The following is an 11,637-nucleotide window of genomic DNA, read 5'->3' on the forward strand; positions in this document are numbered from 1 at the left end:
AAGCAAAGCACACTAATTTATGCATCCTCACTACCTATTCATTCCAGAACTATAATTCCCAAGATTTTAATATGCTAATCAAATTTGACAACATAATCTAATTCCTTTCAAATAATCTCTAATATAACACTTGACACTAAGTTCATACAATTTTCACATATGTATCATCAACATCATAATTTCCCTTTTTATTTCCCCTACACTTGATCGACCACTCTCCCCGCTTTTTTTCCATGTTTTCTTCTTTATAACATCAACTCTTACATCCATTATAACCTTTTTTGCTTACAATTTAACATAACCTCAAATTTTTGAATTAAGAACCCCAATTTATCAATTTAGAAGTTTGATCAAAATTGATTTAAATTTCCATCAAACTTGATAAATCGAGTTTTACTGGATAATAATACAAATTCCAAATTCTAACCAAATGAAAATTCTTCAAGCTTTCTTTTTCTTTCTTCACTTTCCTTGTTTGTCTCACTAAAAATCTTGCTTTCCCTAGCTAACCTCTCTTTGAGTCAAGTGTTTAGGTGTTAAACCCATAAAATCTCACAAGTTTTCTCTCAAATTCTTGTTTTGCCTCAAGTTTTCCTAGAATCAAGCGAAAAGAAATGAAGAAATTTCATTGTCTCTCTCTCTCTCTTTCTACAAGCTGCCGGCCACCATACATATAAAAGAAGAAAATTTGGTAATTCCCATTATGTCCTTTCTTTTACACCATATATATATATATATATATATATATATTTTCCTGGTAATATTTTTTAAATCTCAACGCTTGTTTATACTAAATCTAACTTGAGTGATATTAAAATTTCATTTTTTTTGTGTTTTTTTTTTTTTTTTTTTAGTCATTTTTTCATGGTTTTATTTTTACAATTATCACATAAACATTTTATTTTAAATTCCCAAAATCTATTATCATCTGTTGAGTGTAAATATTTAATTTACCTGCTTATCATAATATTTACTTTAAAATCCTTATAGATTTACGTGGGGCTTTATAAACAGCTGATCATTAAATTCCACAACCGTTGAGAAACGGTTATTCAAATTCCATCACCATTGAAAAACAGCACATCAACCTCTATAACCGTAGAAAAATGGCTCACCAAACACCAAAATGGTTGAAAAACAGTTTGCCAAAGGCCTTAATCGTTGAAAAAACCCGTTCACGCACCAAATCCCACGAAAAAGCAGTTGCTGATGAGAAATGGTTATCATCAGCAACTGCAAAGAATATTCATTAAAAAAAGGAAAAAAAAAAAAACAAAATTATTAAAGAAAAAGTGGATGCAAAGGTTGAATAAGAAATCTCGTACCTGCTAAGTGATGTTGATGGCCTAACAGAAGAAAAGGCCGGGAAGCTGGTGAAGAAGTTCTTGGCAATCTTGGACTGTGTCATCAAGTCAAATAATTGAGAAGAAACAAATTCATAATTTCTGATTAATACAAACAAATCATTAAAAAAAAGAAAAAAAGAAAGAGGAGCTGAAATAAATAAAAGAGAGGAGGGCCATCTGTGCGTGGGGACTATTTTGCCTGATTGAAAGAGGAAAAACAATTTGCCTATGATCTATTAATCGAAGTCGGTATACAACTGTTTGCCTTCTTTTAGTTAGAGAAAATCACGTCACCAACAATGCATCAAAGAGTGAAAGAGAAGAAAGGCCGTGCTGGAATTTGACAGCAGTGAAATGAGCATGTAAAATGCAAATAAAATGAGAAATGAGACAAAAAGCTTTCGAGAAATATCATAGTTTTAAATGTCATGGTTGGAAACACAATGAAATTTTAATTGCTAAATTCGTTCAGAATCATTATATTTATTTAAATTCAAGATTAACTGATTAATCGGTTCGTAATAAAAATCTTTAAATTGTGAAAATCAGGGTCTCGATATGAGATTTTTAAAATCTAAAAATATAATGATCAGGGCAGCAATTTCATCATTTTGGTTTGATATGAAAACTCTTGTAAAAATCTAAACACAATTCAATTGTTGGATAAAAAAATTACCTTTGTAAACCATCATTTTGGTTCAGTGCGACTAGATCTTTTAAGCCTAGAACTGTCACATTGGTTCACAAATACATCTGTCAGGCTGTCCACATAATCTTTCTAATGTAGATTTTCATTTAGCTATGGTAGACCTACATCTGACAGCTTAGAATCACCTGTGAAAACTATTATGTTAACAATAATTTTTTTTTAAGATTTTAATTAAAGTCTATTTTTGAGTTTATAAGTTAGACAAAGAATGTATATTTTTATTGATAAAACATTTTTGAAAGAAAAAAAATTCATAAAATTATAATTTTTATATGAAACGATCGACCAATTATACAATTATATCCAATTGACTAACTAATTAGTAGTTGTCCAGCTTTAAAAGCAAGACATGTTTAAATGTTATTATTTTGAAACACGACAAGTATTTTATTGCTTTAAAATAATGATATTTAATAAATATTATATTTTAAAAGTACGACAAGATTGTACGTTATTTCAACTATTCCGCCAAGAATTTTAATTTAGTGTGATAATAAAAAAAATAAAAAAATCATCGTGCCACCATTTTGTTAACTTCCTTTGCTTTCCATAACAAACTGAGAGAGGTTGCTTAATAATGGAAATCAACAAAAAGAGAAAAAGATGATTGAGCGGGAAATGAATCAACGAAGAATATGAGCACAATTCCCAAAGAAAAAGAGAAAAAGGGAATCAATTTTTTTTATTTGATATAACTCATTAACCATTACTCGGAATTATGAACAAGATCAAAGTTGCTGATTGCTATTTACACATAAGTGTAAATTTAATTGGTCTCTAAAATATACAATTGTTTTAATTAGACATCAAACTTTTATTCTATCATTTGATGTGATAGATTTCAATCAAAATTGATTTCTAAATTTTCAATTTTGATAATTATATTTTATTTTCGTAATAAAATATATGTTTGTTGAGTTATTGTGAAAATATAATATGATCTAAATCATATTTTAGTTATAAAAATATATTTAATGTATAAAACCATCTTAACTATATTTTCAAGACATGCTCACTTATTTTTAAGTTTAGGTGAACTTTTTTCGATAGGGCATCTATAAAAACACAAATTTTTGTATCAATCATAATTTTTTACGTGTCATTTTTATTTTTCAATAAATAATATGAAAAATAAATGGGCATTCATATATTTATTGGTCACTAAAAGGTCAACACATGAGATGAGATGCATAATTTTTTTTAAAACAAGCTCTTTAAATATGAAAACTCACTCAAAAGCTCTCGAGCTTTCTTTATTTACGCTTGAAGTTTACAAAAAAACAAAACTCTATTAAATCAAGTCTAAATACTTCATAAGAGTTCTTGAATAATATTTTAAAGACAAATCAATAATACTCTTTAAAGTATCAAATTTTCAAATTTCATTATGCAATACACATTTAAATTCATGTTCTAGTAAAACACAAATTTTAACCAGATTTCATAAATAAATCAAGTCATTATATATTAAATTCGAGATAAGAATTAGATTATTGTTTTGTTTATTTGTAAGAATATTTAAAATATAAATTATACCTAATCATATATTTTAATAAAATCAAATATTTGTAAATATATACTTGTTTAATTTTAGATACTTAAAATTATGTCTATAGTAAAATTTCAAACAATATTCTACCTAATAAAACACATATTGTACATTATTTGACTCCTGTGTCTTCCACGAGTCCAAACATCAGCGGCATCCTTTCCTCTTTTGATGGCTATGTCATTTATGCGCCTTTGGCACAATGCTTTTTCTGTTCAAAATTACTAGGCCACTAGATTGGTGGTATTGCTGTACCGCGTGCGGCACCAACAAAATTTCAACCCGAAAAAAAATATATTGAGGACATGGTTAAATTTTTAAATAAGTAGAAAAAATACTAACCAAGTTAAATCTTAATTAATTTAATAATATAATAAAAAATTAAGTAACAATAACAACAAATAATTTTTTAAAAAAATATTATCCCATTTAAAGTTGAGTTAACAAACAAAATTTATAATCACTAATATAAATTCATGATAAATTTATAAATAAATTGTATTAACAAAAAATCATTTGTAAATTACCTAGTTCGATATTTTAAACCTGTGGCTCAAAAATCTTTGGTAGAATATAAATCAAATTAGAAAAAATAAAATTGAAAGAGTACTTTGAAAATATGTAATGATTGACTCTAGAACCGAATAGAATAGAAAAAAGAATGGTAAAAAAAAAAAAAGCCAATGACAAAAAATCTAACATATTTTTTCCACATGCACCGCTCAGGAGAGAGAAAAGAATGGAGGTGACGTCGTGAGAATTAAAGCACCATCATGGAAGTCAAACTTTGACTGAGATTGTATGCGTTGTCTGAAGAACTTGGAAAAACCCGGCGTCATCCCCACACGTAGATATCTTTTTCAGGCGAAATAATATTTTATTTATGCAAAAATACTAAAGTACCCCTTTTAATACTTGATTATTACAATAAAAAATGGAAAGATAAAAACACTGACCTAAAAGAATATCATTCTAATTCAATATCATTATAGTAATTTTACCATGCAAATAAAAATAAAATAAAAATTCAAATTACCTCTACTCGTCGGTATTTAATTTTTTCCCTTCAAAAACATATCAATAAATTTTATTGTGAAATTAAATAAATAAAAACTATTACACCGCAGCTCCCAAGGCCAATTATGTTGTCTTTGCAGGTGAAAAATCATCATTTCCAATTCACAATAACAATGAATCTATGTATACAATAATAAATGCATAAGCCATTTTAGTTTCTTTTAACAATGATTGGTGGTGAGTTAAATGGCTAATATATGTGTGCCTTCGAAGCCCGTTATCAATAGAGGGAGGTGATATTGGTGAACACATTAAATTGGTCCCATTTATTTTTATATTTTAAAAATATTTTAAAAAACTTTAAAATATTTTTATTGTAATAAATCAATAAAAATAAGTAAGAAAATCAAACCGAAATCAATTATATTGTCTAATTAATAATCAATCAAATATTAATTGATAAAATTAAAAAAAAAAAAATTATAATAAATCAAAATGATAAAAAAAAAAAATCATAAATATCTCATGCTAGGAAGGCAAAGATCTCCTGGTTTTATGAGAAAATGCCTAAATGTGCGGGCTTGGAGTAGCACATGTGCTTGGGTTTTATATTTTAAAATTCTTTTAAAGGATAGATAACAAGTCATTTTTTCCTTAATTCTTTTTTAAAAAATAGTTAATAATGTGTCATTGATATTGCCTAAATTCTAATGATATCTGGTTGCTTAAAAATTAAATTGGTTTGTTTCATACCAACAAAAATCTATTTTCAATCATATTTTAACTCGAAAAAAAAATATCCTATAAAATATATACATTACTTCTAACAATCCAAAAATTAGTTCTAAAATCTCCAATGAACTTAAAATTAAAATTTTTTTTTAGATTCAGCGTTATCATATGAGACAAGTTTTAAAAAAAACAAAAACCTTGAATAAACTATTTTTATAAAAAAAAAATTTATTAACACCGAAATCAATAATTGTGAAGGTAGTAATCGGTATGAACTGATGGTGGGAGAAAAAAAAAGAATGAAACTCTAAATTATTGTTACATGGTCGTATATCCTTGCACTACTATACCTTTTCCTCTTCCATAACCTTTTTTAATCATTAAACTAAACAACAGAAAAGGATACTTGCAAGAACATGAGCTCTGAATGTGGGTTTAGTTAATAGACACCGGGACACTTGATGGAGGGGAAAAAGAGAGAATAAAACTCTGAATTTATGCCTTTTATTTCAAGTCAATACATAATGAGAAGTAGTAGCAACGCACATGTAGATATATAGCCAAATAGTAATGAAAGCCTGAGCTGTAAAGATTGAAGTTATATATATATATAGCTTAGTTCCATTACATTTAAAAATGTTTCGTAATGATAAAGAGGGAGACATCCATGATTGTAGCATATATACCAAATATAAATTGATTGTTTTTCAATGATGCTTGATCATCAATGGGCACATTGACCAGAGAAAATGCAGCCATGACTTTTTGAGATACATTCAATGTTAAAATCAAACTTTTAATATTAGATAAAGCTTATAGTATGTGAAGAACTATATATTAAATGAGAATTGAGAGAAAATTGGGAGATGTAGCATGTGAAAAAAGGTGCATTTAGGATAGAAAGCACATTTGGAGATGATATAGACAAAATTAAAGCAAGACCAATGTGTTAATTAAAGGGAGGGAAAAAAACATATGAGGAGTGATTAAAGAACCTTATACGAGATTCTGCAAATAGACAATTAAAGCTGCTTGGCCTGCCGTCCTTTAATGGAACCCAAAATGCGACCAACTCGAGCTTATAACAAATATATTTTTTAATGTCTTGAATGCGGATCACCGCAAGATCTGCTAAAGTAACATAAAAAAAAAAAAACTATTATATATAGATATGATTTCATATGATCATGATCATATGAAACTATTTTGAGATGTAAACCCTGATAAAACGTCATATAATTTGCCATAAGTGAAGACCTGATCTTTAAGAAAGACTTGAAATTAAGACTGTCCTTAGCTTTTATTTTATTGTTGCTGCATAGCATGCTCTAACAGAAAATTGTCTTATCTTTATTGGGTTTGGACAATGACCTTTATTATAGGGATCTAGCAGTCGCAATGGCTTCATAAAAAGCATTAACCCCTTCTTTATCATCACTTAAAAGGCCTATAGCCTTGTAAAATGGATATGCAATTCCTGAAACTTTTCTAAGGTCTTTAAAACTTGTTGCCCTTTTAACATGATTCAAAAGCATTTATGGTCTAATGATAAAATTTTAGGATTAAAAAGTTTGTTTCATTTATAATTTCAAGTTTGAGTCCTGTGATTTTTAATATGATAGTTACTAGAGGCTTATATGATCGTTAACTTCAGAGCTCGTGAGATTAATCGAAATACATATAAGCTGACTCAGACACTCATGTTAATTCAAAAAAAAAAAAAAAAGCCTCCAAACATTCATTTGGAACCATCTAGCGAGCATTGTTCAATCAAGTCTAGGACTTTTAAGAACTGATGACAGAGGCTGATGACTTGGAAATACAATATATTGATGAAGTGGAAGATGGACTTGGAGACGGTCAATAGCTAGTGTGTTTTTGTAATGAACAGGGAATTGTAAGAGCCTCCAAACAGCTTCATAGATATGTCCGAATTTCATCTCTTCGGTTCTCTTTCTGCATAGACATTCGACATCTATCAACACCTTTACTGACATATATACTTCAAAAAGATACTTTGTAAGTGTTGAATGGCAACAAATTTCAATATTAATAAGGGCATTCTATCGCATTAAAGGGAGGAAAATTGTAATAAGCAAAAAATAACATATTAAGTCATCCTATGAGGTGAAAAAAATGTATCTAAAGAGCTGAGGTGAAAAAATGTAAGGTTTCAATGATATCAATGGCACTGATCAAAGGGTGTCATCCTATGAGGCCAAACAAAAATATCTTAAATTGTAATATGAAGCTAAAATGAGCACCCTTCAAACATGTTTTCAAATATGTAACTTTGATAATATAATTCTATATAAAAAAAAATAAAAAAAAATTATAAAACTTGATTCTTAATTAATGTTGAATGATAAATTTTGTAAAAATTCTAATTAAAAAAATGATATAAAAAATAAGCCAAGTCAACTTGAGTTAACTGTTAAACATCATTTTTAGGTCATGAGACTAGGATAACCTAATAAAAAATTTAAAATAAATTATAAAGCTTAATTCTCAATCAAACACTTAGAAGAAAAAAAATCTACTAAAAAAAAGAAAAATGAGTCAAGTAGGTTAACCCGTCAAACTTGTTACCCGGGACATGAGATGAGGAAACCCCAATAAAAAGCAAGTTCATTGTTGAAGGACCCGTGACTTAGGTCATGAGATTAATATAAACTCCTAGAAAAAAAAAAAAAAAACAACTTGATTTAACCAGAGTTAAAATTGCAAAACTTGTGACCTTGATTGTGAAATCAAGATATTCTCATAAAAAATAAATCAAAACAAATTATGAAGTTCAATTCTAAAGATCCAATGGTAAAAGATAAAATTTTAAAAAATCAATTAAATAAAAGAAAAAAAATAACCCAAGTCAACTTGGGTTAACTCGTTAAGCACTATTCTCGGGTTATAAGATCAAAATAACCTAATGAAAAGTAAACAAAATAAATTATAAAATTTAATTCTCAATCAAATAAATATTAAATGATGAAATTGAAAAAAAAAATCAAAAAAAAAATCTGAATCAATCAGATTAACTCGTCAAACCTGGGATTCATATCATTAGAATATACTAACTAAATACAAAAAAAATCTAATAATAAAGAATAAAATTAAACAAAAAATACATTGATTAAAAAATCAAAAAAAAAAAGCAAAGCAAAGCATGATTTTATTTATTTATTTATTTATAGTTAATAATATTTTTATAGTTCAACCAGTCAAGGTCAACAATTCAAGAAATTTTGACTAGTTCAAATTGGTTGTTACTGGGTCATTTGTTTAGGAGATCCATAAGACATCTATATATAGAGTAATACATGTGTGTGAAAGAGAGAATACTAATATGAGTAAATTATAACTAATCCTTGTAGTTTATTTTTTAAAATTATATAATCCATATAATTTAAAAAGTAACTAAATAGTCCTTTCACATGTGTTGACCATGCTTAATTTACTAGTTTTTTTTGTTTCAATAAATGCATTATTTTCTGATAAAATACTTCCATCTTATCTAGTTATTTTGTTTTCCTTTTTCTATTTATTAAAATAATATAAAATTGTTGAAAATGATTAAGTCGTCAACTAGTTTAAAAATATATAGTGATAAAATGAATATTTTCCGAAACTACGAGAAGTAGAATAATGACTGATTTACAACTAATTTAAAGATGGCGTCTTTTTGCAAAGCAGATCTACTGCACCGTCTTTCCAAGCCTACGAATGCACTTACAAGTCACAAACAGTTGCCCTCTTTGCTTTTTTTTTTCTTTTTATGCTCGTTTTCTTAAACATTTTCCCAAACAGTTATTCTAAGAGTAAGAGTAAAAAATAATTTTTTTAAAAGAATAAAGATAAGAAAAAATAGTTATAAATAGACTAAATATAAAAAAATAAATATAAAAAATATAAAAAATATTTTTTTTTTCAAAATGATAAGGATATTCTTGAGACAGTAATTTTAGACAGCGTTTGGAAATATTCAAATATTTTTTGTTAAAAATTATTATTTTTTATATTTTCATGCGCTGATTTAAAAATTAATTTTAAAAAAAATATAATTTTAATATATTTCAACATGAAAAATACTTTGAAAAATAATCGCAATTACACTATCAAACAAACAAGCCTTTAAATTACTATAAAAACTCATCTCTCATGTCAATCAAGTATATTGAAAGAAACTTAATAAATTATGTTGAGTGCTGTCTCGAGATTTAAAATAAAACTTAATACTTCCTTAATCACCATACCAATCATTAAGATTAAAAATAATAGAATCGTAATTGTTTTGCCTCTTACCAACCGAGAAGTCGATTTGTTTTGGTCTTTTTTTTTTAATTTATGTGGGTGTTTGGATTAAATTATAAAAAATAAAATTAGTCAAAATATATACAAATTGATTCAAATATTTAAATTAAATTAAAAAAAAAAACCTCTCGTATATACATGCACTTCTACTAATCAGCAACTACAGGAGGAGGGATGTGGCATATATAATCCAACGGTTGCTTTTGGACAGGAATCTTTTGCTGGTAAATGGTCTCTCTCAGAAGGTAACTACCATTTTAAGAAATGATATTGTATAATGGAGGTTGCTTGAGAACTAAAACTAAGATGAAGAAGGAAAAGCGACTTCTGACTTGTAATTAGTTATGGGGTCGCTGGAGACACACCAGCTACGGCTAGCTCCAGCCCAACCACTTTGCGTCTTGCTCCTACTGCACATCAAATGTGGACGGATCTCCCTGTTCTTTTCCATGACCATGAAAAAAAAAGAAAAAGAAAAGGAGTCGTTTGGCCAATCGTAATTGCATTTTTTAAATAAAATAAATTAGTGCAAATATCAGCTCCCAAATATGAGGTAATTATTTATCTTCAATGGTAGCATTAGGTTCATTTGAAATGTGATTAACATGTCATTGTTCGTACTTGGCTGAGCTCCATCTCCTGTTGCTTCAAACATTGATTTGCTGCCTTGAGCTAGCTAACCCCATCTTTAAAATCATTCTCTCTTTTCTCATTTCCATCAAGATTCAAGATCTTGACCGCCACAGCACAGCCAGATCAGAGATTTCACGATTACACTTCTCTCTCTCTTTCTCTCCCTCTCACTCAAAAAATGAAGAACAATAACAATAACAACACAAAGCTGATCCTTCTTCATCCTTACATCCAGAAACAAGGAGGCTCCAATCGATTATGGCTCCTTGCCTTTGTATCATTCTTCACCATCGCTTTCCTTCTTACACTGATCTACACGAGAGAGACTTTACCTATAAAAACCATCACCACCACCATGGCCACTGGCTCCGCTTCTAGCTCCACCTTCGGCAATAATGCTCCACTGCCAACAACAGTCATCAATACTCTCCTCCACTATGCCTCGAGATCCAATGACAGTTTCCATATGTCCCATGCCGAAATCAAGCCAATATCTGACGTACTTAGAAAGTGTTCATCTCCTTGTAACTTTCTTGTTTTTGGTCTAACACACGAGACACCTCTTTGGAAAGCTCTTAACCACAACGGCCGCACCGTTTTCATCGAAGAAAACCGCTACTACGCAGCTTATTATGAAGAGTTGCATCCTGAAATTGATGTCTTTGATGTCCAATACACAACCAAGATGAAAGAAATGAGAGAGCTCATTGCCTCCACCAAGGAGCAAATAAAAAACGAATGCAGGCCAGTGCAGAATTTACTCTTCTCAGAGTGTAAGCTTGGGATTAATGACTTGCCTAATCATGTTTACGAGGTTGACTGGGATGTGATATTGATCGACGGGCCAAGGGGGGATGGACCGGAGGGGCCGGGGAGGATGACACCAATCTTCACATCTGGTGTGCTAGCGAGGAGCAAGAAGGCTAGCAATGCTAAGACTCACATATTCGTGCATGACTACTACAGAAACGTGGAGAGAATTTATGGTGATGAGTTCTTGTGCAGAGAGAACCTGGTGGAGTCTAATGACATGCTTGCTCATTTTGTGGTGGAGAAAATGGATGAGAACAGCTTCCAGTTCTGTCGCAACCATACAGCAGCTTCTTCTCCCTAATTGTTTGGAGTATCCTCTTGATCATGATAAGGGTCTTCCCGAGGGGTCAATGGTGGTATAAACAAGGTATAAAATGTGGTTTATTTATGATCATTTGAAATTCTTAGACCCTCCTTCTGTTTTTCCCTTTTCTCTTTTCTTTGGCTGGGGAGTGTAAAAAATAATTCTTTTTGGCTATGTAAGATGTAATTTCACGGAATTGAAAGACTCAGTTGTCAATTTTGTGTTA

The 11,637-nt window shown here is 29.3% G+C and overlaps 1 protein-coding gene across 1 annotated transcript; it reads left to right on the top strand.

The window, feature by feature from the left end:
- Positions 1–10,263: 10,263 nt before the first annotated feature.
- LOC118045717 (protein IRX15-LIKE) lies at positions 10,264–11,637 on the top strand. The gene has a single exon (XM_035054410.2). It carries the CDS (start codon positions 10,473–10,475, stop codon positions 11,406–11,408), a length of 936 nt encoding a protein of 311 aa, XP_034910301.1. The 5' UTR covers positions 10,264–10,472; the 3' UTR covers positions 11,409–11,637.

This window comes from Populus alba, chromosome 5 (assembly GCF_005239225.2).
Source record: "Populus alba chromosome 5, ASM523922v2, whole genome shotgun sequence".
In the NCBI taxonomy this organism is placed as follows: Eukaryota; Viridiplantae; Streptophyta; class Magnoliopsida; order Malpighiales; family Salicaceae; genus Populus; species Populus alba.

Excerpts from the sequence above, each read along its gene's own strand:
- LOC118045717 (XM_035054410.2), top strand. The coding sequence starts at position 10,473 with ATGAAGAACAATAACAATAACAACACAAAGCTGATCCTTCTTCATCCT.